This window comes from Thamnophis elegans, chromosome 9, assembly GCF_009769535.1.
Source record: "Thamnophis elegans isolate rThaEle1 chromosome 9, rThaEle1.pri, whole genome shotgun sequence".
In the NCBI taxonomy this organism is placed as follows: Eukaryota; Metazoa; Chordata; class Lepidosauria; order Squamata; family Colubridae; genus Thamnophis; species Thamnophis elegans.
This window is the reverse complement of record NC_045549.1, coordinates 43,149,690-43,172,848: the sequence shown is the minus strand read 5'-3', so window position 1 is coordinate 43,172,848 and position 23,159 is coordinate 43,149,690. Positions and strand designations below refer to the sequence as shown.

Below are 23,159 nucleotides of genomic sequence, written 5' to 3'. Positions count from 1 at the left end.
AGCCCAACCTTTTTTTTCACTTATCCCCAGTTATTTTTCAAGGTTAGATCTCAATGCAGGAGAATGGCAATGCATACTGCCAATGTCTCCTGCTCCTTTAAGGCAAGCTACCAATTATGGTACCAAATGCACTCAAAACATCATTCCATACATATTGGCTATACTGGATGCACATGAAAAAACATGAAAGTGTTTTTAATACTGTATACCACTTATACACACCACACCCATAAATATGACACTTTTCCTTACCTGATTGCGTCTGTTTTCAAGAAGGGAAGTCTCATAGAGCTGAGCATTGTGAAGAACAATTCCACAAAATGCCAGGTAAGCAGCAAAATCCTGTAAATTGGACATCAAAAGCTATATAACTAGAGAGCCACAGATTTGGAGTCCCAAACTTCTAACAATCTGGTTTGTATTTTGAAATTATCTGATATTTTGTCAATTTTAATAGCACCTTTATTATTTAATTATGCTTGAGCACTTAGAAGCTAGTTATTTCCAATTCCTAAGCACTTTATTTTATTAGCAAAGAGTGCTGTTTATATCTGTCTTAAAATATCAATATTACATGCAACCAGATTCTAGTGTAAAGAGTTGGGGTGAATTTTGCAAACACAAAAACAGATGCAGACAATGCCGTCTTGTGTGAAATATTAAATGTAGGTTTCCATTTTTAAAAGTGTGAACTGAATTTTGTTGAGACCATGAGCCATTTTTGTTCATGTTTTAATTCTGATGTCCCACAAATGCTCATCACAAATTTTATTTCGAAAGGGGGAATGGATTCTTCGAAAGGGGGAATGGATACTCTGGTTTCTCTTCAGATTGTATAAATCTTTCGCCTTTTTCTTCTTCTTTTGTTCCTATCAGAATTGTTTGCACTTTTGATGGCATGGTAACATTTATTACTAAAAATTAAATGGTAAAATATACCTTCTCATCTTGCTCAGTGAATGTTGCTCCACCACCAGATTTTTTGTTGATTGCTTGTGCCACACCAACCACCTGATTAAAAATCAATATAGGAATATAGTTCATTCAAACTGGTTTCAAATGAAAAACTTAAGGAAATCAATAGTCACTGAGATATCCAAGACGTATTGCAAAGTTTACTATTGTTTTTGATACATAAGCATGAATTTTTTTTTTTAAAAAAACCAATGTAACAGTAGTATTCTTATTTTTAAAACCTACAGTGACTCTCTTATCCATGTATATTTAAGAATAAACATGACTAAACTCACTATTGCTTACTTTTCAGAAACCCTGTGAATCCCTGGGGCCAATCTAGTCTTATTTCAGGGTAAATTCCATGATCTTGGTTTGCCACGAGTTCTTCCAGAAGCATTGAGTCTGGCACTTACTTTCTCTCATTCTGCTTTGAATAGATTGGAACCAAATGAAACAACTTAAACGATTTAAGACTATTTGTATACCTTAAGGTAAATGTTGAGGCACTTACAGAAATATGAGCTTCCCATAATAGGGAGCCATGATCAATCTTCTTTGGCTTCAGAATAACAAAAAAATGGCATTTTGTGTTATCTATTCTGAAACTGAGCCTTATTAGCAGAGATAAGTAGAATCTGTTTATCAAACAACATGAAATTGGAAATGTAGAGAAATGCAGACAGATAACAACTGGATGTTTGCCTTTATTTCATGTGATCTCATTAGCATCTATTTATTTATCCCCTGTAATTTATCTGTAAATTAAAGATTCCACTCTGACCATGAAGTAGGTTCCAAGAGAATAAAATAATCCTGTTGGAATAAATACTTTATGGCTGTCATACGTTATCCACGGCAGAGAAAGATGAGTGACTCTGTGGCCCTTTTTCACAACTAATGCTATGCTGACTCTTAGTGGAATAGAATAGAATGACAGAGTTGAAAGGGACCTTGGAGGTTTTCTAATCCAACCCCCTATACCACTTCAGACAAATGGATATCCAATTATACAATTGTACACACAGAGCACATTGATAGTAACACATATAATTCATTGTTTTTCAAATTTAATATCCTAAGCCTTCCCTATCAAATTATTACAATATTTTTCTTGCAGTGGAATGAGTTCATAATAGTATTATAATAAATTTGTTGGAGTTACATTTAAAAATATGAATATAAATCCTTGCCGAAAGTTTTGGCCATGTAGACATGTTGCTACCTTTCAAACTTCAGTAAAATATACTCCACTTTAGAAATGTCATGCTATAGTGTAACCTAAACAGACAATCCTTTTTTTCAAATTTATGTTATTTTATTCCCAATTTTATGTAGATATACAAAATTTGAAAATTGACGGAATTTTCTTTACACTTCTTCTTCTTCTTCTTTTTTTTTGCAGAATAGCATCAACTTGATGTTCTTTCAGATTTTGTATTCCTATATCATTTGCAGGTTTTATAGGAGATTTAGTGCCCCTAAATAAACTACCAGGTTCTATCCCTATGTATCTCCAGCCACTTGATCTATCATGGAAGTAGCTGAGAAAGGAAAAGGAAATCAAGGCTTGTAGTTTTTAACAATTGTCATCTAGCTTCCATCCCAGGCTTTTCTAAACTGTTGCCCACCAGTTTGGTTGGACTTCATATGCCATTGTGGAAATCAAAATACGGTCACATATGGAATATACTAGAATGTGTGACTATTAGCCAAACCAGAAAGATGTTGTGATATGCATATTTGCATTTAACATACATTTTATAAAGGAAAACAGAAATTATTTGGGGCTGGGAGAATGGACCAAAAAATAGAAATGTAACCATTCTGCTACGTCACATTGAAAATCCTTATTTTGTACATTTTATTTGTATTATAGGAAATGTTGGGGAAAAAAGACATTTTTATTATCAGAGCAGAAAATTATTCAACTTTTTCTCCTGTTGTAAGCCTAATAATTATCCCAATGCTCCTGCTGCTATTTGCTCATTAAAAATGTGCACATAAGTGGAGTTTACTTAAATTACATCTCATTTAGTCTTGTGATTGTTCCCAACAATAGATACCGACAAAAGCAATGTCAGACAGATTCTAAAACTTAGAACTGAGTTCCCCCAGGCTAAGCCAGGCCAGACCATTAGTCACTTCTTCTTGGGACATAATGTGGCTTTTGATCTTACAAAAGACATCTGTATAAATAAGAAAAAAAAAGTTTCTAAATGTTCCCATTGTACCACAAAACTTTATATGGCTGCACAACAGTGCTCAAAAAAATACCTCTATTAATACTCTCATGAAGTGAAGAAAAAACTCATTGAAAAGTGGAGGGCTACTTTCTGAAGCTGTACTATGTTGACAAAATTACCTTACTTTGCAAAGTAAGTAGTAAATATGCAATCACCTACTGCACAGACACCTGTTTGACACACACTTGTCTTTATATCTCCCAGCAAGCATTAGCCACATTGTGGCTAGGAGTTAGCTATGCTACCTGGACACCTTTCAATATAATTATTAGTGTGATTTGTTAAGAATATACCATCATTTTTTAAAATATACCCCCAAAACATACAGCATACTAAAATATTAAGCTCATCATATAATCTGCAGAGAAGTTGGTGGAATTAGGAATCACTTCATGTTACATCTGTATTATAGGTAGCCCTCGAGTTACGACCTGAATTGAGCTCAAAATTTATGTTGCTAAGTAAAGCATTTGTTAAGTCGATTTTTTACGACTTTTCTTGCCACAGTTGTTAAGTTAGTAACTCAGTTGTTAAGTGAATCTGGCTACCCCATTGAATTTGCTTGTCAGAAGGTCCCAAAAGCAGTTCACAGGATCCCAGGACATTGTAATTGTCATAAGTATGAGCCAGTTGCCAAACGTCTGAATTTTGATCATGTGAACATGGGGATACGCAACAATTGTAAGTGTGAAAAATGTTCATAAATCCCTTTTTCAGTCCAGTTGTAATTTGAACAGTCACTAAAAAAAACCATTGTAGTCCAGGACTACTGTATATCAGCTGCTCTCCATACTAGGACTAGTGTGAATTAAAAGATAGTTCCAACTTTTGCATAAATATGGACTGTAATTGAAGCACTTTTATTTTGCTTGTCTGAAATTAAAAGTATTATAATATGCACAGCAAAATTCAAAAAGCTTTTTATGAACCTGCCAGTATTAGCAATAGCAATAGGACTTATATACCACTTCATAGTGCTTTTACAGCCATTTCTAAGCGTTTACAGAATCAGCCTATTGCCCCCAACAATCTAGGTCCTCATTTTACCGACCTCGGAAAGATGGAAGGCTGAGTCAACCTTGAGCCAGTGACATTTGAACTGCCAAACTGCAGCTAGCAGTCAGCTAAAGTAGCCTGCAGTGCTGCACTCCAACCACTGTGCCACCTCTGAAATAATCACAATTGAGCCCAACATTTCCATTGCTAAGCAAGATAGTCATTAGGTGAGTTTACAATCTTTCTTGCCACAATTGATAAGGGAATTGCGCAGTTGTTAAGTTAGTAACAGAATTGTTAAGTGAATCTGACTTTCCCATTGACTTTGCTTGTCGGAAGGTTGCAAAAGGCGATCACATGGCCTTAGGACACTGCAACCGTCATAATACATGCCAGTTGCCAAGTGTCTGAATTTTGATCATGTGACCATGGGATATTGCAATGATTGTTAAGTGTGAAAAATGCTCATAAGTCACTTTTTAAAGTTCCATTGTAACTTTGAAGACTCACTAAATGTCTGCTTGTAAGTTGAGGATTACCTGTATTAAAAAGGAAATCACATTCAAAAACGTTTTTGTTTCCCTGGCAGATGTGTGCTTCCCTTGTTTCTTTAATGTTTCTAGGCAACTATTCAACTATTTTGAATAGCTTGAAATGTCTAACATTTTTGTGTACAAATAATAAGTCTATCAGATTTTATGTTTATTAAAATAAAATTATATGTGTTGGGAGCATAAATTGGAAGTCATACAAAGATACATTTATAGAAGTATTCGCATATTGTTGCTCCTATTGTGTCAAATGAGTTTTCCCAACAGAAATAGCTCTGCACCTGTAATCAGCCTAACCCCGTTTATTTTCAGCCTTCCCCTTTTCTTTGCAGAACAAGAAACCACTTTTTAAAAAAGAGCAAGGGAAGGAAGGCGTCAGACACAGTTTTCATTCAGCCATAAGTTACCAAAGATGAAAAGTTATTTCACATTATCCAGTCTTTCTATTTGTATTTACATTGATTGGCCAATTCAATGATCTTTCAATCACCTTCCAGGACAAACAAGAATACTATTACAACCTCTATATACCATAACACTTTATATATCACTTCATAGTGCTTTATAGTCCTCCCTAAGCAGTTTACAGATTCAGCATATTGCCCACAACAAACTGGGTCCTCTTTTACCAACCTTCAGAAGGATGGAAGGCTGAGTCAACAAGAGAACTATTCCTAAAAATAATAAAACCTATAAAATATTGAGAGGTTTGAAGCAAAGTTGTCACCAGATTATTCTGTTGATTCAAAGAAATATTACTCATATGTAATGCTTTTAGCATGCTAAGTCCTCCCAAAGAGATTTATAGAACTAAAAAAAGCATTCTTTAGCTGTATTATTCTATTACTATCTTCTGCCTAAATGTATCCCAAAACCTGGATGCATTTGTCCTTTCTTCTGAAAATCTGAGCAGCCAAACAGTATCTAGATTTTTTGGCCATGCCCCACCTAAGCATCTCTAAAATTCTGATTCCCCCCCCCCCCCCGGGTGACATATCATCTTACTATTCAAAAAGTGAACTCCTACTCACAGGGAGGAAGCCTAAAAAGACCATTAACTTGGTGTAAACAAGGTAAAATTTCCCCCATTAAAAATCAAAATGCCTTCCTAAGAGGCGTGGGCCCAACGTTGGGAACCACTGATTGTTTGTTTGTTTGTTTGTTTATTGGATTTATATGCCGCCCTTTTCCCAAAGGACTCAGGGCGGCGTACAACATTTAAAAAAACACATATTACAAAAGTTAAAAAGGCAGAGGGGAGAAACCATGTTGCGACGACACAATCGCACAGACCCGACAGTCTGGATCTGTCGATGAAACTTTTGTCTTTGGACGGTCTGGTAGGACCTAAACCGTCCCGAAGAGACAGCGACAGGGAAGCCAAAGCCTTGCTGGTCACAGGGACATCGCAAAGTCCCTGTTTGACCCAAGGGTAGCGCTTCCAATTGAGGACAAACAGGCAGCCCCCAGGCTGGCATAGTCGGAGACCGGCTCCTGAAGGAAGAGACGAAGCAAAAGTGTTCCATCTGGTGAGGTTTTTTTTCTTTTTTTACTTTCAGAAGATCCGTGTTAAGAATTTTTTAAAAAATAATAATAACATCCAGTCCCCAAAGTAAGATAAAGTGGCGCTCTTGACACTTATTGGACTGCTATTAGAAGATTTCCTGCTCTAGATAGTAACAATGTTTTGTGGATTGAAGTAATTGCAACATTTCCTGTATCCCTGCTTGTAGTCTATGGACTGATCTCTTTTTTCTATTTTTTTCCTTTTACTACCTTTTTTTTTGTTGGCTAAATTAAACTTATTTTCTTACTTCAACAATTTTTTCCTCCTATTGGTTAAAACTATATGAAAGATATTTAAGGGAAAGCAAAAAAAAAACCAACAACAATTGACTATTATTGAATCTGCCACCTGGAAGCAAAGTCTGAACTTTGTTTCTGTTTTGGTTACAGTGTATCTTTTGTTCTGCTTCACTTGGTTTCACTGACCTTGCAAAGGGTTTGGAGAACTTGAAAAGCACGAAACTTGTTTTTGTTAGTGCTTCTGGTAATATTTTGGCAAGAGAGGAAAAAGACAAGCAAGAATAAAAACCCTCCTATTTTAAAAAAACCTTGAAAGAACTGGTGTTTAAGATTCAAAATAAATACAGACATATTTCCTAAAATTTTGACAGGCTAGAGTGGCAGATTCCTCTTCCTATTTCTTTCCTTTATATTTCTTTGCATTTTGAAAAATGGATCAATATTCAGAGGCAGAAAATTTAATAATCCAAAACATCCTGGCTGACTTCAAAATATTGCAGAAGGACTTAAGAGATTTGACAAGAAATGGGACAGTTTATGGGTGCTACAGTTAAAGAGGAGGGGGTTGGAGCCCCAGAGATTAAAGAAGAGAATGGAAATATAGAAAATAAAGACAAGATGTTCAGATGAATCTATCAATGGACTAAATATGAGCGAAAGTGAAAAGAAGGGAAGCTGGAAAAGTGTTTTTGACAACTTGGAGCCTTTCTTTCAACTTCAAGATGCAGGAAGGAAAAAAAGCGTGAAAAAATGAAACTAAGAAGACAAATATATCCAGAAACAAGTGTGATAACCAAAGTTAAGCCTATGTTATACAATTAAAGAGCGACAAAATTGCATGAGAGATCCTTCAAGCTACAGAGTGCGGCAAGAAATGATAAATTCTGAAAAGATTCTAATAAGAGAGATGACACAGCTGCTGGCGAGAGAGAAGATTGCATTTTGAAAAATGGATCAATATTCAGAAATATCTGGGAATGTTTGAAAGAAGCAGGCAGATTACTTTTTAGCTGCAAGTAGGATCCAGATTAGTAAAAAACTACATCAATGGATGATCCATCACCATGTAAGTGGAGTCTAAAAGATATGACTAACCAAAAAATGAAGCAAGAACCAACAAGTAAGGATAAGTGTATAAATGGGTCTTTATTATACTCTAATTAAACCCATATATGAATCTAACAGTAAACACGTGACTATTAAAAATGGAAGAATTAATACATATGTTGAAAAAAGCCTATTTATATATAGTTAGTAGCAATTTATGATCATCATTAGTCATTTTGTCATGCATACTTCTGTCTCAAGTACAATACCATAACTTCACAGTTCTGGATCATTTGATATACCCTAAAATAGCACATGTAATCCCCTAAAATAAAATAAAAATGGTTAGATTACAAAATTTTAAATGATTAAACAAGATCACAACAATTCACAACATTTTGGTGTTAGCCTGAAAACTGGTCAAATCTCTTGAGGTTTGACACACTCAGAAAGTGAAGGAATTTTAAAATTGAGGTGACATTTAGGCCATTGTTTAAGACTGTGATTGTAGTAGGGTTATTTAAAAGATTGTCAACTTCTAACTTAGAGGTTGGATCACCAGATATTTGGAAAAAATCTTTTCTGTAATAGCACACTTCTGAGAAATGTAGGCATCTGTTCCTGATTAAAATGATGAACTGTGTATCATGGCATCATATACATTGATATGAAATAGGTACAGTATGAATCACAATGTACACTGTCCCTACCATGCTCAGTTTGGATGAGCAAGTAAGACTACTTTTTACTATTGGGATTTTAATGGTATATTTTTTTTTATTTTTCTCATGACTACCTTGTTTTTATGGTAAATTTTAATTTATATTTTTGTTATATATAGCCTTCTCATCTGCTAAGGATACAATTTAAAATTATAATTTAAAAATACGTATGTTGAAATTTGAAGATATGAGCATTTTCCATGTTCCTCATATAGAGTCTTAATGGCTAGAACCCCAATACCAATAACAGAGATGTTTAACCACAAATGGTGGTTGTGAGGTGGGGGGAATTGTTTATTGTTGCTTATGAGTTGAGCTCTTAGGAAACCACAAAAAATATACAATAAATAAAGTTATAATTCAGTCTAGTGACTTAGCACATTAGCAACAGGTTCTTGCGCAGAGTTCATCCAAAATAGAATTATTTGTGGCCACTGAAGTTTGGAAGGGATATGAAACAGGAACAAGGCCTTCTATGATTAAAGTAGACCTCAAGAGAAGATCTTTTGCTAGGCACACATATGGAAAGTAGGTTTACCATTAAGCACCAAAGCTCCAATAGCCAAGTTGTAAAAATGGAAAAACGTTTTCAATATCTTGGTGGTTAAATGATGATTTATAGCACACATCAATCTTCTAAGGTACTGGCAGCCCAAATATGTTCATTGTTCTGTGGTTAGCATTGAAATCATTTTAAATAAAATGCTTATTCCCCAATCTAATGCATAAAACCCAAACTCTAGTCTTTCATGGTTAATGATAAAGTCCTCTGGGCTTTTCAAAAAGTCATGCCTCTTAAAGAATATATTCAAACAAACAAAACCAACAACTGGGTGTTGATTCTACTAAAAGAATGTGTATGAAAAATGTAGCATCACTATTTTGCACATTGCTGAATTGCTCCCAAACTCCCTAACAGGATTTGCTTAAAACATTTCTATAGTAATAAAATTTATATCATAGCTCAAAGAACATATAGTTCAGATCACTATGTAACAAATTCTTTTATCTCCATAAAACAGGCACCACACAGAATAGATAATCCTGCATTTCACAAAAGAAATCACCCCTCAGCTTTCCATCAACTCCTGTTATTATACATTTATAGTTCACACGCTGCAATTCTTCTATTTCTTCAACGCAAATCTATATCAAGCAAACCAATCCTAAATATGTTGCACCCACAGCTGTAACTAATAGACCAGCTTTTACTAGCTTTTTCCAAAAGATCTAGCTGTATACTTTCACATTTTGTTGTGATACCTGGGCAGTTTACATACAGCAAAAATTAATCCAGAAACTGATTCTTGCAAGGTGCAATGATTACATTAAAGAGTTGGCTCTTTAAAGCAACTTCAACAAGAATAATTTGACTCTGTAGCTGTCAGTAGAAATGTAGAAAGCAATGGCATGAAAATGAATGCAAAATGCGGTGACTTTGTCCTCTCATCCAATCATGAGAGATGGGCAAAATGCGGTGTGAAATCGTACACCAACCCTAGTTTTTTCTATGCCTTTGCATCTTAACGTGAGGCACAAGTACATAACTTTATAGACTTGCACTGTGGAATTACAATGTATGTTTCATTGCTTCCCCACTCCCAACAGATCGCCTTTCCAAGAATAGAAAAAGAAGGGAGAGATTCAATTTAATTGAACATGCAAGTACCTACAATTGAAGTAACTTTCTAACTTCCCCAGTGTGTTTGGTAGAAATCTACCATGCACAGCTAACCTGCAGCTGTTGTCTCACAACCCTGTATTTTTCACTTTTATTAGCTCTAAACCACAGAAACTTGAAGCCTTTCAATTGTATCACTGGATCCCTAAAGAATCCAAAAAAAAGAGAACATTCTCCTCTATATAAAAGAGTTCCTACCATGAAAGAGAAACTTGTGGTGTTAAAGAGCCTCGAGGAAACAGTAAAAAAAAAAGGGGGGGGAGTATGTAATTTAGGACCAAAAATCCATTCAGCTGGAGGAAGAGAAGTATTACTATTAGGGTGTAAAACCTATGCAATTTCATTCATTGTTTGAATTCAAGCGTAGATACTTGGATTTGTTATAAGATGGCTTGTGACAAAAAGAAGATGATTTTGAGTACATGTTCGCATGGTGGTTGTTAGCATTATTCTACTTTAAAGGATTTATTGATTCTGAGTTATATTGTGAAAATAACCGTTATTGTCAAGATATAATCCAGTGTCCAAATCCATGGCAAGCTTTAAATATACTTAGTGGTACACTGAGAAAGGCTTCCAGATCTCTTCAGATTCCAACGTAAAGCTCATTACAACTTAATCTTAATTTGTTTGGAATTTTTCAGAAATCAGGATTTTATGAGATAGGTCATATTTGCAATCAGATTTGGGAAGAATCTGTTATAATAGCCAGTCTCAGGAAACATGGTCTTATTTATTTGTTATTTTATTTATTTATTTATTTCTGATTTAACCTTCCTGTGGAGTTGTTTTCTAATTACTTAGTGAGGCTGACACATAAGCCACAGAACAGAGTAGAGGGAAACAGCTTACAGTTAAGAAGCACGATTAAAATTATGCTAGTCTATGACTGGAATAAAGATTTTATTTGATCTGAAATATGACCATAATGGAGCAAACAGTATAGCATGGAGGATTCCTGTAGCTATGACAGTTAAATTGCAACCTTTTATTATACTGTGTTTACCACCGCGTGGTCAAAATTGTTTAAGATGCCTGTTGCCATCATGTCATATTGACCAGGCCTAGAATTGTTATATATTTAATCTATTACATCCAAAGTGTTTCTAAAGTGATTCTAAAGCAGAATCAGGAAACAAGTCAGGAGACAAGAATGTTAAATGCAAAACACATTTTGGCATTTTTGCAATCTTTTTTATTCCACCCATTTTATTTTTCTTCTTCTACGATTTAATACTAAGCTACTATTTTGTTACCAGGGCAGTGTAATTGCGTGACCCATGTGATTATTTAAGTTTATTTAATTGTTGTTATTATATGGATCTCTCCCTCATTGCTCCCAACTGCGATACAAGTGGAATCAGGAGTCAAAGCCTAGATTTGTATTAGGGGAGGATTAAGTAGCAATAGCACTTAGACATATATCACTTCACAATGCTTTTACAGTCCTCTCTAAGTGTGTTTACAGACTCAGCATCTTGCCCCCAACAATTTGGGTCCCATTTTACCCACCTCGGAAGGATGGAAATCTGAGTCAAACCTTAAGCCTGGTGAGATTCGATCTGCCACATTGTAGGCAGCTGGCAGTCAGCAGAAGTAGCCTGCAGTACTGCTTTCTAACCACTGCACCACTGTAGCTCCTAAATAGTGTTCTTTTCCTTTCATCCTCACACTCATAATTGTCATCATTCTGTTTATATTCCACATTTTACTCAACAGGCCCTCTTAATAGAGTACAAGCTGCATTTCTGAAAATAGCTTGATTTTGTCTTATTTAATATTAAATGTGGTTTAGTCTATAAATGTCTTCATCTGTTCTGCTTTGAAAGTTATTTTAGCTTCCTGATGGTAATGTCCATCAAGCTATGATTGTTTCCTTTATTTTTCTTTTAAGTGATTTATTTATCACTGCTTTTTTTCAGAAGTTTCATTTATTTCAAAAATGAAGCTTTTTATTGTGTATCATATGCTACGGAGTAATGCTACTTTTTTTTTTGGCTTAAAATAAGAAACTGACTTTTTAGCTCCCACAAAAAAAACAACTAAAAAAACCACACCATTTTTCTCTATTCCCCAAAGCCTTCCTCCACAGACCAGAGATATTTCTTTAGCATTGCTAGATGCATTCAACGTTTTATTTTAATTTGGATGTTTCGTGTTGCATTCTTGTACATACAGATCTCAGATTTCATTCTGTTAAAAAATTACTTCTAATTCCAGAGGGAACATCTGTCCTTTTTTTACCCTATGTTATTACTGAGCTAAGCATGTCTGTTTTTTATTTTGTTACTTCCTGAGATGACTTCAATAAAGACACTTAGGGGAAAACTTTGCTAAATCCAAAAATGCCTCCATTGGACAGAAATGCATCTTTTAAAATAAAATTTGCATTCCGTTTAAATTGCACTGTTTTTTACAGCTATGGTCCTGTTGGATATTAAACTTGAAAACATTGTTCAAACCAGTTAGCTATTTATTAATAATGACCTTTCAAGGAATTTTCCTTCTTTATCATGTCACTCTAGAGGAATTCTAGACAGTTTCTCTTCTGTTTATCTCCTACAGAATATGAGAATGTGTATAAAGATATTCATCGGCTTCATTATGTCTACTCTCTAACAAGCATACTCTAGCCTCACCTCTTTTTGTTTCTGTTTCTAAATAATAAGCAAACAATCTCCTTACTGTGGTCAGACTTTAAAAACGAAATAACTGCTTTAAATGCAAAATCAGTATTATGTTCACAATTGTTTGGTTACTGAATATTATGTTTTAATATTCCATTGTATCAATGCCAGATTAAAGAATTATCAATATAGAAAATAAACAAGAGAAATAAATGTTTGAACTTTGCAAAAAAAAGCAAGTTCTGAATAAAGAGCTATAATGGCATTTATACAAATGAAGAGACACGTTTCAACTGATTCAGCAGAATGGGCAATGGTATACAGTCCACGTTGCTCACAGAAACCTCTCTACTGTTCTTATAATTTAGTTTACTGTTTTAAACAAGTTCTTCCTACAAAACTGAGCAAAGAACAATTGTCTGTCCAAGGGAATAAGGCTCACGTATCCCATTTTCTGATTCTTGATGACTTCCTGAGTGCCCGCCATACCAAAGATTTTCAAAGTTACTGCCAATATTGGTTCAGAGCTTCAATAAAACTGCATGTTCTGTAGACGTTCATAAGAAAAACAGTTGGGATCCAAATATACTGTAGTTATAAAATTATGTTTACCTTGTTCTTCAGCCTCAGACAAGGTCATGAAAGATTCTCAAAATAAAAACGGTGTGTGTATGTGTGTGTGAAGCACAATAAAAATGCCTGGTATGATAACATTTGACAAAACTCAATTGACAAGAGAAACAACTTAAACAGGTGAAACTTATGCAAGGTTTAACAGGAATTGAATAATTTTTTCATCTGAATATCTTTTATGGAGGGCATTCCAGACCATTGATAATAAAGTAAAGAAGGTGCCATTTTTCATTTTTATTGGAAAGATAATAATAATAATAATAATAATAATAATAATAATAATAAGTACATCTCCACTTTCAAAAGACATAAAGAGGCATTAAATTGTAACAGTATTATCAGTTTCAAGCCAGTTAATCTGCTATTCTCCATATGTCCATCTCTATATACCACTAAAACTATTGTTGTCGTGCTTTTTTAAGTGAGCGAAACAATGCATCATAGGACAACAATTTTTGAGCTAAGATACCTCATATGGACTAACTTAATATGTGTTCAAAATTCTAGGACCCACTATTCCTTAGAAATCAAATTTGGAGAAGTTGTGGCTGCTTCAATGCATTAGCAGTGGCTGGTTTGCTGTAGTCACATAGTCTTCATTTTCAAAGTTCCATGACAGTTTCCCAGGCAATCTCACAATCCCCGGCTCCCTCCCACCCAGCAACAGCAATTTACCTTCCTGGGGGAAGGGAAAGACCTTTTTCTTTGTTTATATAAAGACTGGATGGGGGTCAACAAGCTTATGCTCAATCCAGAAAAGACCGAGTGGCTGCTGTGTTTCCCTCCCGCGAATTGGCCAAGTGTTCCATCTCTCAGGCTGGGGGGTCAAACTGTACGCCCCTCAGACAGGGTTCGCAACTTGGGAGTCCTCCTGGACCCACAGCTGACCTTCGAACATCATTTGTCAGCTGTGACCAGGGGGGCATTTGCCCAGGTTCGCCTGGTACACCAGTTGCGTCCCTACCTGAACCGGGAGGCCCTCACAACAGTCACTCGTGCCCTTGTGACCTATAGGCTGGAATACTGCAATGTGCTCTACATGGGGCTGCCCTTGAAGAGCATTCGGCGACTTCAGCTAGTCCAGAATGCGGCCGCGCGAGCGATTGTGGGTGCACCTCGCTTCACCCACATAACACCTATCCTCCGCGAGCTGCACTGGCTGCCTGTTGATCTCCGGGTGCGCTTCAAGGTGCTACTTATCACCTACAAAGCCCTTCATGGTAGTGGGCCTGGGTACTTGAGAGACCGCCTACTGCCAATTACCTCCACTAGACCGATACGATTGCATCGATTAGGCCTCCTCCGAATTCCATCTTCCAGCCAGTGCAGACTGGCAACTACCCGGAGGAGAGCCTTCTCGGTGGCTGCTCCGACCCTCTGGAACGAACTCCCCGTGGAGATTCAGACCCTCACCACCCTCCAGTCCTTCCGCGCCGCTTTAAAGATCTGGCTGTCCCGGCTGGCCTGGGGTTAAGACTCTAACCCCACCCGAATTGTGTGACTGTTGTGCTTTCTTTTTAATATGTTGTATTGTCTTCATGTTGTAAAATTGTTTGTCCTTCCCCCCCCCCTTTTTGAACTGTGAGCCGCCCTGAGTCCCCCCAGGGAAAAGGGCGGCATACAAATAAAGGGAAACTAAAAAAAAAAAAAAAACACTGTGTATTATTCCTGGGGAAGGGAGGGAGGGAGGGAGGGAGGGAGGGAGGGAAGGAAAGAAGATTTCTATATTCCCTGCCAGCTTCCCAAAGGAAACTCAATTGGGAAGCCGGCAGGAAGTTAGAAATAGCTCTGGGTCTCACTGCTTTTTTTGCCTACCCATGGTCATTCTTTTTCTTTGTTTATATAACAAACTGTCTCTGAAGCAATGATCCAATGGACATAGCCTGTCTAGAGACGGTTAACTCCCTCAAAAGCATAAGACAGGCACTGGGACCAAAAAAAGGGTAAAAATTAGGATGGGTTCTTCTGATATTAAGAATATACAGGCCTGCTTGGGTAAAAGAAAATTCAATCAATAAATTAAACAGAATAATTAACAGAATTAGCATTTCAAAAATAATCTTTTTGAAGTGATTCTTTAATATTAAATATTTAGATTTTGCAGTTGTTTTATTAGTACCTGCAAAATTCCAATTAACCCTGAAGGACAGCATTTAGGAACTGCAATAATATACTGTATAACTACAGTAAGTGCCATGCTGGATATCACGTTTAGGTTTATTTTATGCATTATTACGCTACTAAGGAGGAGAAAAGCTTGAAGCAGATAGAACCAGATTTATCTGATATTCCATTTTTATTCTTGTTCAAATGTGTACCATTCATCTTGTTTTTTTTCTCTCTACCAAAAAAACAAAATATAGGCATAGTTTTGTCTCTTTTTTAACACATAGTTCTCCTTATGCAACAAGGTTATTGCCTTCAGCACTTTTCTTGAACAAATGCACAGCACATTGAATTGTTGGCACTACATGCATCCAGATGGCCAAGACACTGAGGCATCACTTGTTAGAGAGTTAGGTGTGACTGTGAAAATATGCTTGTGGTTGATTAGCAACTGCTGAAAGGCATGATATCTTTGGATGGCACTGGTGACAGCTTGAAGAGAAGCAAGTTCCTTTAACTCTTCCTAATACTCGGCCTTTTTTAGGGGTTTTTTGTTTTTGTTTCTGGTGTGATGGAGACAATGAACTAGCGATTTCTTATATGATAGTGGAAGTAGCATGAAAGATAGCTGAAGTATATTATAATTCAGGGGCTGATTCAGGAATCATGTCTCATTCCAGAAATATGTCAGTTAGTTATTATGGTTAGAATGATGAAAACCTTCTGGTAAGAGAGTTGAAAGGCCAGAGAGAAAGAAAAAGCTTTCCCTGCAAAACTTTCCAAAATGCTTCCTTTTAAAAATATACAAAAGGGAATGTATTCTTCTTATGCTTAAGAAGGCAAATGATCTGATTGTCAAGAACTATACCAAACTAAGTAATTATTTTAAACAATTGTTATTTCACTCTAAAAATGTCATCAGTTTTTCCACCAATTAAAAAGTTGCTTGACTAGATATCTGTTATTAATCAGGTTCCCCAACACGATATGGTTCAGATATATTAGATGAGTTTGATCTAAGCATAGTACACAAAATTGTCTGACACAACGTCTTGTCTGTCAACGATTTCTTCAGCTTCAACTACAATAATACATGGGCAAACAATTGATACAAACTCAAGGTAAACCGCTTCAAACTTGATTGCAGAAAATACAACTTCAGCAACAGAGTGCCAATGCCTGGAATGCTCTACCCGACCCCGTTGTTACAGCCTCTATCCCCCACAGCTTCAGTCTCAAACTGTCTACGTGGACCTCACCCCATTCTTAAGAGATCCGTAAAGGGGGCATGCATAAGTGCACTAGCGTACCTAACATCCCTGTCTTACTATCCCCATTTATCTGTATTTACTTCCTTTGCTCATGTTTATGTTCATACCTATATTTGTTATCTTGTACATGTTTCACAAATAAATAAATATATATTAGTCTTTGATCGCTTTGGGATTATTGAAAAGGAAAGAAAAAACTGCCATACACCAAAGACCTCTTAAAGTCAGAACTTTAAGTTATCATAAACTTTAAACTATCAGGAACATAGTCTTGCAGACTGAAGGCCTTGATACGTTCTTGTTTTGATTTAGCCACATGTCTGAATAAAGGATAGACGGAACAAAACCTTCTGTCCTGGAGTTTTGAAGTCAAGCATCACTCCCAATTCTGGTCAACTCAGTTGTTTTAGTTGATTTGGGGCCAGTTTTAGTGATTGCCAAGGGTGTTTTTTTTTTTTTTTTTTGGCATGTGGGCACTTTTCCAAGCAAAACGGGGTTGCAACCAATCCCAAGTTTTATTTTCTTGAAATCGCTTATGGCCTGGGAAAGTTCCAAAGACATTATTAGAATAAAAATGATGAGCAAGGTTGGAGCTTTGTTTTCTAGCAAAAAACAAATATCTATGGACATTCTCAGTCACCCAGGTCATGGTTGTCTCAAAGGTGCTTTTCCAAAAGGCAAGTGGATTTTTTTTTCTTTGAAGACATTTCACTTTTCATCCAAGAAACTTCTTCAGTTTTGACAGTCAGAACTAAAGAAGGTTCTTGGATGAGAAGTGAAACTTCTTCAAACAAAAAAAAAGCCCAGTTGCCTTTTGGAAAAGCACCTCTGGGACAAAAAACAAATATACCGTATTTATCGGCATATAACACGCAGTTTTAAAACTAAAATTGCAAGCTTAAACCCTGCCTGCGTGTTATACGCCGATACTGCGTGTTATACGCCGGGTCCCAAACTGCCAGAGAGCCGCCCGCTGCCTGTATTTTTTCTCCATCATTGCGGGTGCTTACCTTCCCGCCCGCCTGCTCTCTGGTCCCAAGTGTACGCGCCGGCATTCTCCCAATCAGCTGTGAGTCTGCAGCCGCCCGCGCTGCTGTTTTAAAGGCTGCTCCTCAGGACCCTCCGAGGCCACCGTACTTCTGACGAGTGACGTCCCTGACGTTACGCTGAGGACGTTACTCGTCAGCGCAATTAAAGAGTAACCTGAGTCTGCTAGCGACACAGGCCAGGTACTGTGGTGAAAACAAAAACATATAGAAATAGGGGTTTATGTGGGGGGGGCTTGTTATGTGGCGCAGGGGGAAAGAGTATGTGATATGGGGGTGGGGTTATATGGTACAGGTGGTATCAGGACTATGTGGTACAGGGGAATTAGGTTGTACAGGTGGATCTGGGGGGGGATTAGGTGGTACAGGGGGATCAGAGGGGGGAAAATGATGTGACAGAAGAGGGTGGGGAAGTAATTCATGTTCTAATGTTATAAATTTTAATCCAACATTAAGTTCCGAGCTTCCAAGTCATTTATTTTAATGAAAAAAATTTTTACTCAAATTTTTGTGTTAAAATGGGGGATGCGTGTTATACGCCGGTGCGTGTTATACGCCGATAAATACGGTATTTCTCATTTTTAACAGATCTGCATAACCTAGGTGAATAAATAAAATTAGCAGACATCATGAAAGTTGCCCACAGATGCACCTTTCCTATTTTGCTCTAGGACTGCGATGGCAAACCTATGGCACACGTGCCCAAAGTGCCACGCAGAGCCATGTTGCCTGGCACGTGCGGCATCACCCATTTCTCTTCCGGGTTTCTGGCGTGCATTCACGCATGACAATTAGTTGACTTTCATGTGTGCGGCAGTGCTGGAAACGGAAAGAGCTGGTCTTCCTTTTTCCGGCATGAGCATGCACGCTGGCCAGCTGATCGTTGTGTGCGCATGCGCACCAGTAACTGGAAGACTAGCTTGCTGGCACGCATGTCTGCACCGGAAACTGGAAGTTCATTTTCTGGCGCGCACATGCCCCCTGGGCAGCTCCTCTTACAGTTTGCGGCCCCAACGAGTGGCATACTTCCTTTTCGGCACTCGCCATCACTGCTCTAGGATAATGAATTGAACAAAATTTATTTTCATCTTGAATTGTTTGCTGAACTTCCTTGCAATTTTAGGGAATAATTGCTGCAATGCAACAGGCATGCACGAAGCAACAAATTTCACTTTCATTTCATTCATTTCATTTCATTTCATTGAGTTTGTATGCCACCCTATTCTCGAAAGACTCAGGGCAGCTAACAATAAAAAAGGGAGGGGATATAAAAAAATAAAATAAAAACAACAATTTAAAAATGTACAACAGCCGTAACCTCGAATGGGGCTGGATAGTTCAACAGCCCCAGGCCTGCCGGAACAGCCAGGTCTTAATTGCTTTGCGGAAGGTCGGAAGGGTCCGGATCTCCACGGGGAGATCGTTCCAGAGAGCCGGAGCAGCCACAGAGAAGGCCCTCCCCCAAGGAGTCGCCAGCCAACATTGGCCGGCAGATGGAATTCGGAGGAGGCCTATTCTGTGGGATCTAATAGGTCTTTGGGAGGTAAATGGCAGGAGGCGGTCTCTCAAGTACCCAGGTTCGATACCATGTAGGGCTTTAAAAGTAACCACTAGCACCTTGAAGCGTGTCTGGAGACCAATGGGCAGCCAGTGCAGCTCTCGGAGGATAGGGGTAACATGGGTGTACCGAGGTGCACCCACAATCGCTCACGTGGCTGTGTTCTGGACAAGCTGAAGTCTTCGAACACTCTTCAAGGGCAGCCCCATGTAGAGCGCGTTATAGTAGTCTGGTCTTGAGGTGACGAGGGCATGAGTGACTATCCGAAGGGCGTCCCGGTCCAAGTAGGGCCGCAATTGGTGCACCAGGCGAACCTGGGCAAAGGTCCCCCTGGTCACAGCCAACAGATGATGTTCTAAAGTCAGCTGCGGATCCAGGAGGACTCCCAAATTGCGAGCCCTCTCTGAGGGGCGTATAATTTCAGCCCCCCAGGCTGAGAGATGGAATAGCTGGACCATCTTTGGGAGGGAGCATCAATAGCCACTCGGTCTTGTCGGGATTGAGCGCCAATAAAACCAAACAATTTGGGTAACATTACATTGCATTGGGTCAGGATTTGGAAAAGGCTGTTCTCAGCCTTCCAGAAAGACTTGGTTCATGGATTAGACACAGTCCTCACCAAAACTGCCAAGCCTGGTGAAATTTCAAAGTGCCTCAAGAAAGCTCCAGGTAATTATATTGTTATTTTAGAGTATTTTTCTCTAATACTTCCCAGGAAGTCTCACTCTTGCATTCCGATCTCTACGGGAACAAAGGAGAAAAAGGCTATTTGTGTGCCAGAGCCATCAAATTATTTTATTCTAGGCTAGTTTCAGAAAGTAAAATTTAATAAATAATAATTCTACAATAAGGACTTTTCTGCTGTTTTAACAATTTTGAAACAGTATTTAGTTTCAAGCTTTCATTAAAAATACTGACATCAGCAGGGCTGTAAAACTCATGGCCCATGGGCCGGATGCATCACGCACTGGTCCCGCCCACACCATTTAGCGAAGGGGGGGGAATCTCGACACGTCACATGATGCCACTGTGACAATGTGAGTCTGACACCCCTGATTTACAGAAACCATTGTATTAACAAATGGACCAAAACATGCCCTGAGATCACCTTTATGACTTCAATTCAACAGGTGAGAAGCAGTGAGAGCTCTCCACTTTCCTATGAAGCTGGTCAAGTAATGACAAGACTCTCTCTGTGTTTACAACACAAACCTAGTTTTTTCAAGGGCTGGAAACCTGGTGAAGGAAGATTCTAATTCACATGGAAGCACTTGTGTGTATGTATCTTCACCCCAACTGAAGACAATGTTGCTATATGTTTATGTCAGTTTTGCTAGGGAATATTCTAATGAATGTTGAAGATTCTAAAATAGCCCCTTTTAATTCTATCACATTTATAGTCTACTGATTTCTCAATAACTTATATAAAACTACACTGGAATGCCAAATCTGTTGAACTAGAGGCAAGATGAATTAAACAAACTTGGATATTTACAGAAGGAAAATACAGACCCACTGACATTGCCAAAAATGGCTAATGCTATTTGGAAAATGACAACACTGAAAGGAGAAACTGGCTGTATACCAATTCTTCATATTTTATGGAGCAGATGAAAAGTTACTCTGTGGAATATATGCAAATAAACGTTTTTAGCAAGGCAGACAAAAGAACAAGCAGTTTAAGGAATCAAAAGCTAGAAATGTTACAATGGAATAAAAGGAAGATGTGCAAATTTACCTCTTCCCTATGGTTCTTTATTGGCATACAAAGAATGCTTTGTGTTTTATAGCCTGTGATTTGGTCCACTTCAGCATTGAATCGGGGATCCTGGCAAAAAAAGAAAATATGTAACTGTGCATACACTTTTTCAAAAATTGTTCTCATTTACTTATTTCATAAAACCATAGGATATCTAACTAACAATTCTTCCTTAAAATTATATTTCTATTCTGAGAAAGACTGTAAGAAGATTCAACATATTTAGGAATTTATTTTCTTTTTAAAAAATGTTTTTCTCCCTAAAGGTCTGTACAAAGTCTACTTTGGCGGGTTTTTGGTGCTCTCTAGCTTGGTTGTTTTCTTGTATTTAGTTCATTACTCAAACTAGGTAACATCATCAGTGCTAATCAGCAAGAAAACAACCAAGCTCAGAATCCCAAAGGAAAGAAGTTTGCTGCTTATCAAGAATCTCTCCTCTGTACTCTTGATAAATGGAAACTAAACTACAGATAATGTTTCAAGTGGTAGGTTTGGAATAAACTGAGATCCAGGGACTATCATTCCATCAGTGGCTCACACAATCTATTCAAGTGATCAGTAAAAAAGCTGCAGAGTAAGCAAGAGTAACTGCACTTGACTTGTATAATACACTCCTTACCCACTTTATTAATCTCCCATTCTCAGTTAAAGCTTTTTTTTTTTGACATATGTACTCTATTTAGTTCCTTTCCTTCTCAATGCTTCCTAAACCAAAAGTCTTGAATGGGTACTTGGCTTAAAATACCTTATTACTTATCTTTTGGAAGGCTTACTCTTGTATTACAAAGAATTCTTCTGTCAATGTTTTGTATTCTTCAAAGCTACCAAATAAAAGTATTCAGGCTTCATCAAAGCAAATGTTGTAAACCAAATTTCCCAGAAAGTCATCCTCAACAGTTATTTTATGTGGATTGTTTAATTTTATAAATAAATAAAAGCTGTTAAAAGTTGTGCAGAGAAAACACTTGTGATGGGCTACCTATTTCAGTCTTGTACCGTAGTACTATTCTATATTTTATTTGGAGAAAAACATAAAATTAACATCTCTAGAGATTATGATTTAATAGATGTCATATTTGCATCTAAATATTGTATGTCTCCCAATCCTTTTTAGTGTAAGACCTAATGTGAAATATAAACCATGCAGAGGAGGAACAGATCATCTTGAGTAGAAGAAGAATTGTACTTCTTACTATGCCAGAGACCCATTACTTCTAAAAAGACAGTATTTAACTAGAATGGCTAAGATTTATTTTATAAATCTTATTTTATACCCCTCAGATAGGGTCCGCAACTTAGGAGTCCTCCTGGACCCACAGCTGACTTTTGACCACCAGCTGTCAGCTGTGACCAGGGGGGCATTTGCCCAGGTTCGCCTGGTCCGCCAGTTGCGGCCCTACCTAGACCGGGAGGCTCTCACAACAGTCACTCGAGCCCTTGTGATCTCTAGGCTGGAATACTGCAATGAGCTCTACATGGGGTTGCCCTTGAAGTGCATCCGGCGACTACAGTTAGTCCAGAATGCAGCCGCGCGAGTGATAGTGGGCGCACCGCGGTTCGCCCACGTTACACCCGTCCTCCGCGAGCTGCACTGGCTACCTGTTGGTCTCCGGGTGCGCTTCAGGGTACTGATGACCACCTTTAAAGCACTCCATGGTAGTGGATCTGGGTACTTGAGAGACCGCCTTCTGCCGATTACCTCCCTTCGACCAATTAGATCGCACAGACTGGGCCTCCTCCGAATCCCATCTGCCAGTCAATGCCGACTGGCGACCACACGGAGGAGAGCCTTTTCTGTTGCAGCTCCGACCCTGTGGAACGATCTCCCCGTTGAGATCCGTACCCTCACCACCATCCAGACCTTCCGCGCAGCCCTCAAGATCTGGCTCTCCCAGCAGGCCTGGGGATAGGTTCCCAATTCACCCGCCCGAGTGTTTGATTGCTGAACGAAAGTTGTGTTTTATTATTTTTCTTTGTTCACATTTTGTTTTGTTTTTTGATACTGCACCCCCCTCCCTTGTGATTGTAAGCCGCCCTGAGTCCCCTCAGGGAAAAGGGCGGCCTATAAATTTTAATAAATGAAAAATGAAATGAAAATGAAATTTAAAAATATGCAATCTTGTGAGATCATTAGAAGAGGAAGAGCCAGCCCTAGC

The 23,159-nt window shown here is 38.0% G+C and overlaps 1 protein-coding gene across 5 annotated transcripts in view; it reads right to left on the bottom strand.

Moving 5' to 3' along the window:
* Positions 1 to 23,159, bottom strand: part of PDE5A (phosphodiesterase 5A) — a 104,889-nt gene that overhangs the window by 38,690 nt on the left and 43,040 nt on the right. For all 5 annotated transcript variants that reach the window (XM_032223627.1, XM_032223628.1, XM_032223624.1 and 2 more), the window contains exons 3-5: positions 20,983 to 21,072; positions 940 to 1,011; positions 253 to 342 (exon numbers count right to left, since the gene is read on the bottom strand). In XM_032223627.1, the coding sequence (XP_032079518.1) occupies positions 253 to 342; positions 940 to 1,011; positions 20,983 to 21,072 (252 nt within the window). The remainder of the gene's footprint in view (positions 1 to 252; positions 343 to 939; positions 1,012 to 20,982; positions 21,073 to 23,159) is intronic.